The sequence below is a fragment of the Pipistrellus kuhlii genome, unplaced genomic scaffold (assembly GCF_014108245.1).
Source record: "Pipistrellus kuhlii isolate mPipKuh1 unplaced genomic scaffold, mPipKuh1.p scaffold_m20_p_10, whole genome shotgun sequence".
Taxonomy (NCBI): domain Eukaryota; kingdom Metazoa; phylum Chordata; class Mammalia; order Chiroptera; family Vespertilionidae; genus Pipistrellus; species Pipistrellus kuhlii.
Window position 1 is genome coordinate 46,752,778 of NW_023425405.1, and position 14,566 is coordinate 46,767,343.

The 14,566-nt window shown below is 35.6% G+C and overlaps 1 protein-coding gene and 1 long non-coding RNA gene across 4 annotated transcripts in view; both read right to left on the reverse strand.

Moving 5' to 3' along the window:
* Positions 1–7,168: 7,168 nt before the first annotated feature.
* GNAI1 (G protein subunit alpha i1) overlaps positions 7,169–14,566 on the reverse strand; it is a 71,927-nt gene continuing 64,529 nt past the window's right edge. For 2 of the 3 annotated variants that reach the window (XM_036429594.2, XM_036429595.2), the window contains exons 7-8: positions 14,315–14,468; positions 7,169–9,193 (exon numbers count right to left, since the gene is read on the reverse strand). In XM_036429594.2, the coding sequence (XP_036285487.1) occupies positions 9,003–9,193; positions 14,315–14,468 (345 nt within the window). In that variant the 3' untranslated portion in view covers positions 7,169–9,002. The remainder of the gene's footprint in view (positions 9,194–14,314; positions 14,469–14,566) is intronic. The other variant, XM_036429596.2, reaches the window with a different exon arrangement.
* On the reverse strand, positions 9,487–12,896 carry LOC123651966. Its single transcript, XR_006740986.1, has 2 exons — positions 12,014–12,896; positions 9,487–10,451 (listed from the first exon to the last, which is right to left on the reverse strand). It is a non-coding gene; the product is annotated as an uncharacterized LOC123651966 (long non-coding RNA).

Genomic DNA, 14,566 nt, shown 5'->3' on the forward strand with positions numbered 1-14,566 from the left:
TAGCAAGATTGCTGCTGCTGCTGCTTTATGGAAAATTACTGGGTCAGTGTGACCATGATATAGTTAAGTAAAGGAAAGTGTGTTCTACTGATCTAGTGACATGAGGGTTTCACACAGGTAGAATCACCAGAGTGAAGACAGGACTTGTATTACTATCATCATGATGATTTCATTTTTTAAAAATCGATTCCTTCAAACATTAGATTAGGGGTGTCGAACTCAATCAGAGAAGGGGCCAAAATCTAAAATCCAGCCTAAATCGCGGGCCGAATGGTTTACTGAACAGTCATAAACTGTCATTGTGATGGAAACGCAGCGGAGTGCAGTGATGACAGCGCGGTGCGGGCCACATTGCAAGGCCTGGCGGGACGGATTTGGCCCGTGGGCCTTGTGTTTGACACATGTGCATTAGATTATTTTATATAAGTTATGGGTATCAATTTATGTGACTCTTAATGCCTTTATTGGACACATAGTCATTAAATCAAGTGATAATTAAGTTTATATAAAACCTAGCCTTTTCTTCTTCATAATTGTCACAGCAACTAATAATTTAGGCTCTTCCAAACTTAAACACATTAGAAATATTTCTAAAATGTCTCTAGATAATTTCAACTAATTATAAATAAAATTATAAACATATTTCAAGATAGTTAACTTTTATTTGTTGCATATAGCGCCAAGTAGAAAATTGTCATATTTCTCATGGAAAAAAATATATGTATATTCTCATGAGAAATATAGCTAAAATATGTACATATATAATCCCTTTCTCAGATTGGTAATATTAAACTAATGAACTCAAATCCCTAGGGAAGTTTGAGAATCTAGAAAGCTTAAATTACACAGATAAACAGATGTGATTTTAGTGAACCTTAAAGAACAGATGTGATTATATTGCTGCTTTCTTTATCAAAAGCCAGAACAGGAATCTAAGGCTTTGGAATATTTGATACCCTGTGCTGAGTTCAGTCCCACGGAACGTGGAATTCCTGTCCTCCTCCACTGTTCCAGGGAGCTGCTCTTCAGAAAAAGTTTGGAAGCTTTTTAATGCCTGACTGTGCTCAGCCAGTCCCGTGGGAGGAATGGAGGAAGAAAGGAATCTGGCTGGGGGAATTGTAACATATTAAAAACACAACACAACACAATAACAACATAAAACAAAACAGCAACAACTAATCTTGCACTTTGGCTAACCAACACTAAAATGATGGGTTAGTAATTTTGTAGTACCCTCATGGGTCTACTCTTACTCTATGCATTGGAACCAAAAATAATGATATAGCTAATTTCACCCTCAGTTTTAGAGTACATATTTTAAAAAGTATATGGTTCTCTTTCATTACAGCGACATATTTGAAGTGTGAATGAAACTCCTTATCCCCACAGTAAATACCATATTATATCAAATCACAGTGCAGCATTTTAAAACTGGGTAGTTTCAAATATTAACTTTTTATCCATGGTATCACCTTCTCTAAGATTTGGGAACTTTTCCATTAATACAAATAGAGTTATGTAAGACAAAAAAGGTATTTGAGTTTCAAATCGAAAATATCATGCAGGACATTTTTGTGTTTTATATATTCTAGTATACAAAATATAAGAAGACACAGGTGGAATTTAATTTCTTATTTTTTATCTCCTTACCTGAGGTAATGTTTATTGATTGAGTTGAGGGAAGGGGGTGGAGGGAGGGAGAGAGGCAGAGAGAGAGAGAGAAAGAGAGAGAGAGAGAAGCACTGATGTGAAAAACACAATCAGTTGCATTCCAAACACATCCTTAGTTGTTATGGGAAAATAACCGAGGATAGAAGCAACCTAGGTGCCCTGACTAGGAATTGAATCCACCACCTTTTGTTGTATTAGATAATGCTCTAACCAACTGAGCAGCCCAGCCAGGGTGACACAGGTGGAATTTAAAAGACATATTTAGTTGAACCCACTATATCCAAATTATTAGTTTACCATGCACCTTCTTTGTTTGTATTTCTTTGAATTTCTGTGTGCATTTCACACTAGCAGTTCATCTCTATTTGGACTGGCTACATTTCAAGAGCTCCATAGCCACATGTAGGCAGTGGCTGCTGTGTTAGAGAGGTTCTAGCGTGTGTAAGGCTGTAGATTAACACATACCAGTTTCTTAACTGCAGGGCTTTTCATAGCCATTGGCATGCCAGTATACACCAGGCACACTTATCGGCTTGGGCTTAGGCAATGCCATTTGGGGCCTGCTGAGCTATGCCACATGGCACTTGGGCAAAACTTGGGTAAGTCACTGGATTTTGAAGACAGCGCTAACAAATGACTTATAGCCCTCAATTTTACTCCAGTTTCTGCCACTAGTTGGTATTAAACATTATTCCAGATATTTAGTGTTTCTTAATTTATCACCTCCTCTGAAAAAAACAAAACTTCTGCTGAATATCTGAATGAGAGCATGAATAAAACGCCATGAGGAGGGCCTGCACACAGTAGGCACTTAATAAGTGTATTATGAATGCATTTTTCTACATATTTATGATATTATAAGGGACATTATCTGTAATATGTTTGAAACTATATGTGAGTTTATTGTTTTGAATGAAAAATTTCAGTAGGATTTTTCAAGGGACATATTTCTAAAATGTTTCAAGAGCACCCACCTGGGTTACAGGCTAGATCCCCAGCCCTAGTTCAGGCTCATGCAAGAGGGAACTGATCGATGTGTCTCAGATGTAGATCTTAAAAGTTGGGGTGTCTGATGTGGGACTCAAAGCCTTTGTTCCTCAGCTGATGCTCAGGATTTGAGTTCTCTCAGGCTTGTGGATCACTGGGCTTGGGGTGTGTTATGGTAAGAGTGTGTCTCAGTTTCTCCTGCCGTGTCTATGTGGGTGCTGTTCTTTCCTCGTTCACTTGATGCGTAGAAGGCACTAAGCTAGTTTTGGGAGATTTTACAAAAGAAATTGTCCCATATGCAGTTGTACCTGGGGTGCATGGGAGGAGGTGAGGTCAGGATCTTCCCACATCACCATCTTAAACTGGAACCCAGCACTATTTACTAAAAAATAAAGGCAATATTATGGAAGTAATTTGACTTCACTCGTTTTTTATCTTCAAAAGCAAGAAAAAGGTCAAAGGTGAAATTACTGTTTCAGAACAGAAACAATTCATTTTTCTGGCACTGGTGGAGTCCAACGCTAAACACAGGGACTGGCAGTGGAGAAATATTGGCTATTTACCTTGAATGGCACCGTTCAGGAGAATGCAAAGCTGATGCTCAGAAGCCTTGGACTCCCCCATGGTGGGTAGGTTACAGATCCTTTGGGGCAAAATCACGGGGCACTGGGGTAGGATTTGGGGGCTGTGCTGGGAACTGATTGGTCTGAGGTGAGGTAAGGTTAATAATTTCTTCGGGTCTCAAGGACAGTTCAGACGTTGGCTCCAAGTCCTTCTGTCATTTCGTGGGAAAGTAGCCAGGGGATCATTTATCTTAGAAGTCAGGAGCTTAAACATAACTTCGGTGAAGATGTTATGTGTAGCCTGCTAGAAGTCGAGACCTTGTGATCATTAATCAGGTCGGGGTCTACTGTCTTCTGCTGGCTGGAGGCTTGCTAATGGGTTAACAGTGAGAAAAACTAGGTCTCTCAGGGGCTCAGACAGAAAAAGAGATGATTTCTAGAGTAGGATTTAGAGCTAAATTTCATTGAAAGCATAAGGACCTTTGGTTTCATTACTGTAAAGTTTTCACAGAAAATAATTAAAATTCAAGAATGCATAACAGAATATTCCAGGTAGTAGCCAATCTTCACAATGGCTTATGTTTCAAGACCAGCTTTACACTGAAGTTGTAAAAACATCTGTCAACTGAGTAACAATAAACCACAAAATCGTAGATCAAAATTAATTTTTAAAATCCTAGTAAGGTAGAGAATACATATATAGAGCGTGCAGGAATAAAAAGAATTTTAAGAATCCTTTCATGAATACTGCAGTGCAAAAGGAATTTCTTTGGTCTGATTCTTAGGTTCTCAAGAGTCCTTCTTCAAGTACTTCCTTTAGAAGAAGCACTACGCAATTCAGGAGGACACTGCACCTTCTTTTACTAAAAGCGGCATTCTATCACTTGCTAAAATAGCAGTGAAAACCTGCTTTGATCTATGCATGCTTTGCCCATGGTATTTTTTTAAAAATCAATTACAATGGACTCCTTGTTTAAAGAACTACTTTGCAATGGCAGTGTCCAGTTCACTTTGTTGGTATGAAGACCCAGGAAGATGTCCAGTAAACAAAAATGCTGGAAACATTTGAACTATTTATGGTGCTTGAGAAGGTTTATCAGATGGTAGGACAGTTCCAAGGCAGACTTCCTCAGCCCTCGTCTGCATGACTGCAGCACATTCATACTTGTGCATATTTGGGTGTTTCTGGACTTGTTGAAATGTGTTTCATAACTTCTAAAGTAACTAAAAAAATGAAGTAAATAATAGAAATCACAACAGACACCAAAGCCAGGGGTTACGGGTTAAGAGAAAATCCCTGGGAAATAGGCCAATGGAGTTGTGAAATATAAAACTCTTCATATAAAGTCATTTTAACTAGGAAGATCAGATTTTAAAAAGGATCAGAGAACTTCCAAAACTAACTTGAAAATGACATAAACCTCCCACTCTCAGGTTCTTTACCCATATCCTTGTCAATACTTATTTCTTTTCCTTTTTATAATAGTCATTCTAACAAGTACTATGAGGTGATAGTTCATTGTGGTTTTCATTTACATTCTCCTGATGATTAGTGATGTTGAGTATTGAGTACCTTCTCTTGAACCTGTTGGCCTTCAGTATATCTTTGAAAAAATGTCTATTCAGATCATCTAACCATTTTAAAATCTCATTGTGTTTTCATGCTATTGAGTTTTATGAGTTCTTAACCTATCTTAAGATATTAACCCCTTAGCAGATATATGGTTTGCAAGAATTTTTTTTTTCCATTCTGTACGTTGCCTTTTCATTTAGTGGGGAAAAATTTTTTTCCTTGCAGAAATCTTAAGTTTGATGTAGTTCTACTGTTTATTTCTGCTTTTGTTGCCTTTTGGGGGTCATTCTAAAAAATCATCACCAAGACTGATGTTAAGGAGCTTATGACCTATGTTTTGTTCTAGTTTTATGGTTTCAGGTCTTATGTCTAAAATTTCAATTCAGCTAAGTAAATTTTAAATCCTTTGAATTAATTTTTGTGTATGATGTAAAATAGTGGTCCAGTTTTTCCAACATTTATTGAAAAGAAATTCCTTTCCCTATTTTATATTGTTGACGCCTTTGTCATAAGTTAATTGACCATATATATGTCAGTTTATTTCTGGGTTATTTATTCTGTTCCATTGATCTATGTGCCTGATTTTATGTCACTATCAGACCCTTGTGATTATTATAGCCTTGCAGTATAATTTGAAATTAGGGAGTTTGATACCATCAACTTCATTCTATCTCATTTTTATAGTTGACCCTAAATAACATAATGTGGGGGGTAGGGGTATTGATCCCCGCTTCTCACTCTGTGCAAACATCCACATATACATTTTCATCCCCCAAAAAACTTTACTAAAACCCTACCGATGACCAGAAGTCTTACTGGTAACATAAACAGTCAACCCATATTTTGTAGGTTATATGTATTTTACTATATTTTTACAAGAAAATAGAGAAAATATTACTAAGGAGATAAGGAGAGAAAATACACTCAAATATTTATTGAAAAAAATCCATGTATTAATAGACATGTAACTCAAACCCACATTGTTTAAAGGTTAACTGTAATCTGAAAAAATAGTATGGTTCAGATAAACTGAGGAGGTGGGAACGGGGATAGTTAAACTTATCCATTTTCTAGGACGAAGGTAGCACTCTTTGGAGTTCTCTGATAGATGTGAAGTCACAAGACATAGGTTTGAAACCAGATTGATCCTTCTCCAGTTAATTATCCCCTCTGAGCCTTTTTTTATCTATCTCACAGTTACTGTTGATTTTCATTGAGAATATATCCATTTTAGCCAGGACTTTTCAGCAAGAGATTGGACCTAAACAATGACATCAAGCATAAAAGGAGTTTTTTAGACCTGTACTGAAATTAAGGCAATCCTAGAAGCCAGAATAGCCTTAGGAACCTTAGGAATGGGAACATGGGCTAATGGCTCTGTGTGAGTCATCTGCCCAGTGACAAAGGTGTAGAACTGGTCAGGCCTGAACTGATGGCCAGGAAGATGAGCACTGTGACTGGCAACCTTACCAGAACCATGCAGTTCCCCAAAGGGTAGACTGAAAGACTAATCAGTTGAGTCTAAAAAAGCTATCACAAGCAAAAGTGCTAATAAATACAGACAGTAACATTAATAGCCATGGATGGACACTTCCCCGTGTTCTGGCATTGTGTTAAGCATATCTCAAGGTAGTATTATGTAGTATGTTTGGAAAAAAGCCCAGGCTATGCACAAAGCACTAGTAGGATATAGTGCGGGAGAGGGGTGGAGATGTAGGCTCAGATGATGAAGAGTTTTGAATGTAAGGCTTAGTTAGATTTGATTTTGACAAGTTAGAGCCAATGCACATTAATGCACAGAAGACACACAGCCACAGTTCCGTATTAGGATAACTTGGATTAGAGAAAGGAGAAACGGGAGATGAGGAATTTCATTAAGAAGCCATTTCAAGTGAAAGTTAAGCAAGGATCTGAACTTAGTAGGTGGTTGAGTGGATGGAAAGAAAAAAACAAAAATATAAAAACCCCACTTGTGAGGCAGTGGAAAAGAACTGTAAGAAGTGATGGCTGAATAGAGATGGATTTGAGAGCTAATAAGAGTCCCCAAGGCTAAAAAGTCCCCAGTGGGGGTTAAATGAATGATGGTACCGAGTAGCTATAATACAATGGCAAAGTAAGGCTGAGAACTGGTTTAAAAGGAGAATTTGATTTTGTGCATACTGAGTCGGAGTAAGCAATAAATTCTCAGAAGGAGGTATCAGGCAGTCAATTCCAAATGTGATACCATGTCTCATGAGAAAACTTGGGGCAGGGAGAAATCAATCTTCTGGCATAGAGGAGATGATAAAAAGCTGGCAAAGATAAAGAAGAAATGAACATACTATCAACTGATACTTAAATCCTAATGCAAAAACGTGTTTAGTCAATAGATTTATAAAATTTTAAAAATTTAAATTTATTAGGATTTATTAATAACAGTTACACAGAATAAAGTTCAGAAATTCATCAACTATGATCACCAATATGTGCTTCTTTGTGGCTTTTTAAACTATTTGTCATGATTCAAATTTATTCATTATAGTTGAGATTCATACATAGCTTCACAATATGGATATTACAGGTCTCCCATCAGTAAAATTAATGAAAACATATCTTTCATGAAAGGCACATGAAGAATCTAAACTAACATAACACATTTAAGGAATTTTGATAATTTTGAATTTCTTTACATTACAAAGAAGAAAAACAAATCCCCAAGATGAAACAGATATAAATGCAGTTTGTGGTTACCCACCCCTACACACACATATTTCAACAAATATACTTCAACAAAATGACAGAAACAACTTACCCACAAGCTTACTGAAAGGCTAGCTCTTTCAAGATGAGTGAAAAAGACAAGTAGGGTGGGGAATGCTGTTCATTTTGATGAAGCAAGGTCACAAGATACATCATGAGTAATCAAAAGAAAAGTTACTATTGACATTCAACATCTAGGTGATATGTAACACTTATTTGAACAGACAGTCACTGACTTTATTAAATACTATTACTCATTTTCTAAGTGTAATTGCCTGTTTCATTCTCAGAAATAATAGTACAATTTAAAAAATAATATAGACTTAAGCAAGTGGAGGAAATTTGAATAAGGGGAAAAAAGTAATTTTAGTCAAGTGTGATAATTAAATTTGAAACTAATTACATATATGAATTAAAAGCTTGCATTATACCAGCAGCAGAATATTTAAAGATCTTTCTTGTTATCTTCCAAACAAGGAGCTATCAATATATGCTAGGTACAAGGGATTTCCCAAAGGAAATACACAAATGAATGTCACAAATTCATTATGCTGATATATTTTTTACCCAAAAAATGCTCTCATCATCCACCTAAACTTAGTTATAAATAAAAAGGTAATTATTTAAAGTGTATAAAAATTAATTTGGCATCATCTTTAAGGCAATGCCTCAATACCATCCAAATATTAAAATTCAAAGTGGAAACAAACCAACTGAATAAAAATTAAGTATTTATAAGTTTAAAAATAGTAAAATATGCAATTTTAGTTCTTTAAACCAAATCTGTAGATCAGCATGCAATCTTAAAATAAAAAATAAAATAAAATGTGTACGATGTTTAAATAATTAATCCAAAGGAAGTTACATTCATCCTCTTTAAGAACATTTCAATAAAGCATTAAATTTAAAGAACAAATCATGTTATTAAAATAGTCTGTGCAATGTTTATACAAATGACATTTTTAGGGTCACAAAATAATCAAGGTAAGGGCTGCAATGTTTCCTAATATTAATTGCTATACTTAAAAATTTACAGGGCATGAATATAAATAAAACTGTTCAAAACTGGTTAATGTGGCAATAGTCTGGCACTGAGTACAAAGTACTTAATATTTCTGTTACTTCCAAAGCAATCACACTAGAATTGTAAATGACGACTCTTCAAACCTAAAAGTAATGTGGAAAACTAAAGTTATAAATACAAGTATACATACATTTGCATATTTACACTTACACAGAAATCATTAATACACTAGAGCCCAGCTTTAACACTGCCCTTAGGTTCACAATGCAGAACCACCTTTCACATTTTTACTTAGGTTAAAAAACAAAACACAACAGCTTTGGTCAGGTCCAGATGTGTTTGCCATACACTACATTCTGTGTTGCTGCAAGACCCTAGTCTAGAGAGATCCACACATAAGTACTCATTTGGTTTGAGAATGCATTTTAACCATTCACAGCAAAACTTAGAAGAGACCACAATCTTTTAGATTATTTTTTATGATGACATCTGTTACCGCATCAAAAACAAACTGCACATTCTTAGTATCTGTGGCACATGTGAAGTGGGTGTATATTTCCTTTGTGTCCTTTCTCTTATTGAGGTCTTCAAACTGACATTGAATGTATGCAGCTGCCTCTTCATATGTGTTCGAGCCTGAGATGGGAAAGGAAAAAAATATAAGGAGAAAAGTTAAAATGTGTATACAACTAAGAAAAATGGGCCTTAAGTATTGAAATCAGCTATTTAAAACAGTTGGACTCCATAACTGTATTTTTTCCTTATAGAATAAGGGAAACTGTTTCTTCTAAATGAAAAAAACACCCCATGTTAACTACCTTTTAATGACTATATTACCCTTTAAGAAAAATCCTGAAACAAAAAGCATTCCACGTGATTTTTGTTCCTGCTTCAATCTCCAAATACCAGATCCCTACTTTTTATTATTCCTTATACTCTATTAATCCCAACTTAGTTCCATGATGATGGCAAGTATGTCAATTACAGCCTAGTGGCTGATCAAGAAATGCTGGCTGGATGCTGATGAATGTTTTCATTGCCTTTCCTTATTAAAAAAAAACTGTACAAGGGTCTACAATGTGTTATGGCTATCAGGTTAAAAAAGGAATGACACACTCCACCTTTCAGGTAACTGACTGACTAAAGACTTGTGACTACAAACACACCAGAAATGGTTTGGCAGTATCTAAAGATAATCACATGCATAGTTTGTGACCCAATAATTCAGTTTCTAAATGTGCCCTTGACATAATTATATTCATATGTTTACTAGAAAACATAGACTGTTTAAGAAACAACCTACTAGTCATGGTATATTCATAAAACAAGTTGCCATACAATAATGAGAATGAAAGTACTACTGCTACCCACAATAACATGGGTGCATTTCATAAACATACTACCGATCAAGTAAGCCAGATATAAAAAGACTAGATACTGTATGATTCAACTGATGTTTAGAAAACAGGCGGGAGGGGGGTAGGGGGAGGCATGATGGGTCTTTTGGGAACCCGGAAATATTCTACCCCTTGACCTGAGTGATAAAACATCAGTATTTCCACTTTTAAAAATTCAATGAACTTCACATTAAATGTTGAGTATTTGTGTATGTATATACTTTTACATGTACATAAGTTAATACTTCAATCAAATGCTCATTTGAAAATAATTATTTAAATCTCCGTCTTACAGTAATAACACAACACTATTTGCCTGGTTTTCAAGGTCCTTTATGCCCAACCTGCTCTCTCCCACATTTGAGATTCATTTCATGGCATGAGAATAATACACAAACACCATCTGTGTTACTGCAGCTTTCACTGAGTGCCTAGCTCAATTTCCTGTATATATTCTGGGTAGCTAGTTATATTACTCAATCTGATTTTAGATGTTACTAGTAAGAAAAGAATGGCTAGTGATTTTGAACATGTTTTCATATGTCTCTGGGCTTCCTGTATGTCCTCTTTCGAAAAGTATCTCTTTAGATCCTTTGACCATTTTTTGATTGGATCATTTATCTTCCTTTTATAATAAGTTGTATGAGTTCTCTGTAAATTTTGGAGATTAAACCCTTATCGGAAATATTATTGGCAAATATGTTCTCCCATGCTGTGGGCTTTCTTGTTATTTTGTTGATGGTTTCTTTTGCTGTGCAGCTTTTTATTTTTATATAGTCCCATTTGTTTATTTTCTCCTTAGTCTCCGTAGCCCTAGGAGCTGTGTCTAAAAAGATATTGCTACAACATATGTCTGCTATTTTGCTACCTATGGAGTCTTGTAGGGTTTTTATGGTTTCCCATCTTACATGTAAGTTTTTTAGCCATTTTGAGTATAGTGTAAATTGGTGATCTAGTTTTTTGTTGTGGTTTTTTTGGGTTTTTTTTGCACATAGCACCTTTATTAAAGAGACTGTTTTGACTCTATTGTATGCTCTTGATTCTATTGTATGCTCTTGCTTCCTTTGTCAAATATTAAGCATAATGACTTGGGTCAATTTCCGTGTTCTCTGTTCTGTTCCATTGGTCTATATGTCTGTTCTTGTGCCAGTAGCAGGCAGTTTTGAGAACTGTGGCTTGGTGATATAGCTTAATATCTGGTAATGTGATCCCTCCAACTTTGTTCTTCTTTCTCAGGGCTGCTGCTGCTATTCAAGGTCTTTTTTTATTCCAGATAATTTTTTGGAGAGTTTGTTTTAGATCTTTGAAATATGCCATTGGTATTTTAATGGGGACTGCACTGAATCTGTAGATTGCTTTGGGTAGTATGGACATTTTAAAGATGTTGATTCTACCAATCATGAACATGGTATGTTCTTCCATTTGTTTATGTCTTCCTCTATCTCTTTTTTTCAAAGTATGGAGTTTCCTCAAAAAAGTTAAAAATGGAACTCCCATTTGACCCAGTAATCCCACTTCTAGGACTATATCTCAAGAAACCAGATATGCAATCAGAAAGGATATATGCACCCCTATGTTCATAGCAGCACAATTTACAATAGCTAAGATTTGGAAACAGCCTAAGTGCTTATCAGCAGATGAGTGGATTAAAAACTCGTGGTATAGCTACACAATGGAATACTATGCTATGCCGCTATAAAAAAGAAGGAACTTTCACCATTTGCAACAACATAGATGGAACTGGAGAGCATTATGCTAAGCAAAATAAGCCAGTTGGAGAAAGATAAATATCACATGATCTCACTCATATGTGGGATATAATGATCAACATAATTTGATGAACAAGAATAGATCAATCTAGAGACAAATGGTAGGGGAGGGAAGCTAGAGAGCAACCAAAGGACTTGTATGCATGCACAATCGTATAACCAATGGACACAGACACTGGGGTGGTGGGGGCTAGCCTGGGGTGAGAATAGCTAGGAGGGTCAATTGGGGAAAAGGGAGACATATATAAAACTTCAGACAATTAAAAAAATTAATTAAACAAAACAACAACAACAAAAAATGGCAAGTATGGGGATAGGAGAGAATGTGTTAGATATTTTCGAACATGTGCTAGAAGTGTCCTAAAAAGCTAAGTATGGATGATAACCTGGTTCAAGAATAGAGAATTGCGCCCTAGTTGGTTTGGCTCAGTAGATAGAGCATTGGCCTGCAAATTAAAGGGTTCAATTCTTGTCAAATGCATGTACCTCAGTTGCAGGCTCCTCCCCAGCCTGGGCCCTGGTTGGAGTAAATGCAGAAGGTCACCAATTGATGCTCCTCTCAAACTGTTATTTCTGTCTTTCCTTCCCTCTTAAAATCAATGGGGGGGAAAAATATCCTCAGGTGAGGATTAAAAAAAAAGTGAAGAATTGGAAGGTTTATGATATAATTCAAAGGGAGATAGAAATTTGAGAAAAACAAAATACACTGAGTTTACTTTAAGTTTCAGGTGCTGAAAAACAAGAATGTGCTCAACAAGTAGTTGGAAATGCAAGCCCAAGACTCTCTAGAGAGAAATTACATTTGACAACAGAATTTCACCTGAGAATAAATATGACCATGAAAGGATGGAGCGCTAAAAGATTATAGGATGGCAGCTAGAACGTGGTGAACTGCCAACATGTAGGTAAAAAACAGAGGGGAAGATAGAAGCAGATGGAGATAGATGTGAACTGAGTAATTAAAGGCTCCATAGATTTCTTCTATAAAAAGCAATAGCCATAGTAATTAAGAGTTGAAGGCTGAAGCAACTGAGTCAATAATTAAGGCATGCAGTGAAGATTCAATTATTATATTAACACTAGGAATGATTAAAAAAAATTTTTGAGATTAAGGATTCTTATTAACTTGACAACCTAAGGGAAATTCTTGTACATACTGTATACCTGGCAAAAAAAAAAAAAAAAAAAAAAAAAAAAGCTAACAAGCATATTCCTTGTTGCTCTGAAATCCCTGTAGGTATGCGATTTCTATCAATGCATTTGGGTACTCTGGTAATATGGCTACTTCACAGTAGAAAATGACAAAAATAATCTAAAATAATCTAAAAGACAGATTAAAGGAAGGGCAAAACTAAGCCACCTGATTCTAGATAACTTCTTTCTTGGAATTAGTACTATAAATAATTTTATTCATACTAAACACAAAGTGTTTCATTATAAGTTGACTTAGGATACTATAAATTTCAAAAAGAAAAGTTTTAAAATAAGAAAATGTGTGAAATTATTTTGAATTGAAGTATAACTGCAGTATACAAAAAAGGGCTATAGTAATTAGTGTGCTTATATGTTCTGAAACACCCCCTGGTCCTGACCCCTGGTTCCAATGAGAATTTAATTAATGTTAGTCTGGTGGTTAATGATGCTGTAGACTTAGGTCTAGATTTGGGTTCTGTTACTTCATTTAAGTCCTGGGAAGTAAGAGCACTGATACCACAGGGTTGTTTTAACATCACCTGTGAAAAGGCAGTGAATACTTATCATACAATTTCCTCAATACAAGACCAACTAAATTTTTGTTTATAACCAAACAAATTCTTGAGACTTAATTCTCTTCATTAAAATATTATTCAGATGAAAGCTAAGATAATCTGCTTTTTATTTCCCTTCCTTGCACCCACTTTCACCAGCAGGAGTCCAGGTGTTCCCAAAATCAAACTAAACCATAACCAATGCTTTAGCCCACTTCTGATTGAAAGACGGAACTGAGAGCCAGCTACATGAACTGCTTTGTTCAGGATCAAAGAGCTAATTATAGAAAAGCCAGGACTGTCTCTTAGTTGCCTTTTCTTACTGCAGATCCTTTTCTTTCTGCAGCTTTTCTTTAGTTGTAAAAGGAAAATGCCATGAATCACCTCATTACCAAAGTTTTGGATTGCATATGAAACCTTCCTTGACTCCTGCGTTGTTAACTCACAAATTCCTTCTTCATTTTTACCCCTTACATTTATTGTCCGTGGCAGCATGATGCACTGCTATTGTTTGTCTATAGTACATCTGTCTCTGAGACGAGAAAAGAAGCAAGACATGTCAACTAGATGAAGACTTCAGTTCTTCATAAATTTACAGTAAGGATTTCATTACAAAAAAAAAAAATAATTACACAGCTTTTCCATAAAATGAATGTTAGTTTCAATAATATAATCCACATCCCAGATAAACTACTTGTGCTTGAATGCAGTACGATAAGTAATTTCTTTTAAAGAAAAGAATTACTAAACCAAGGGATTAAATCAACCACTGAAGTCTTGTCTTAGGGGAACTTTCACTTGGATCTGTATGACTTGACAAGTTATCCACAGAAAGCAAAATACCTGCATATTCCGGGTAGCATATAGTGAGAGGACTCTTTTTGATTTTTTCTTCGAAGAGATCCTTCTTGTTTAGAAAAAGTATAATGGATGTTTCTGTAAACCATTTGTTGTTACATATGGAATCGAACAACTTCATGCTTTCATGCATTCGATTCTGTAGTAAAAAGGATACAATCAGTTTGTCATAATGGAAGAATTTTGAGAAATACTACTTTTAAAAGAATAACAGCGTAACAGGATAGACCTTAGCTG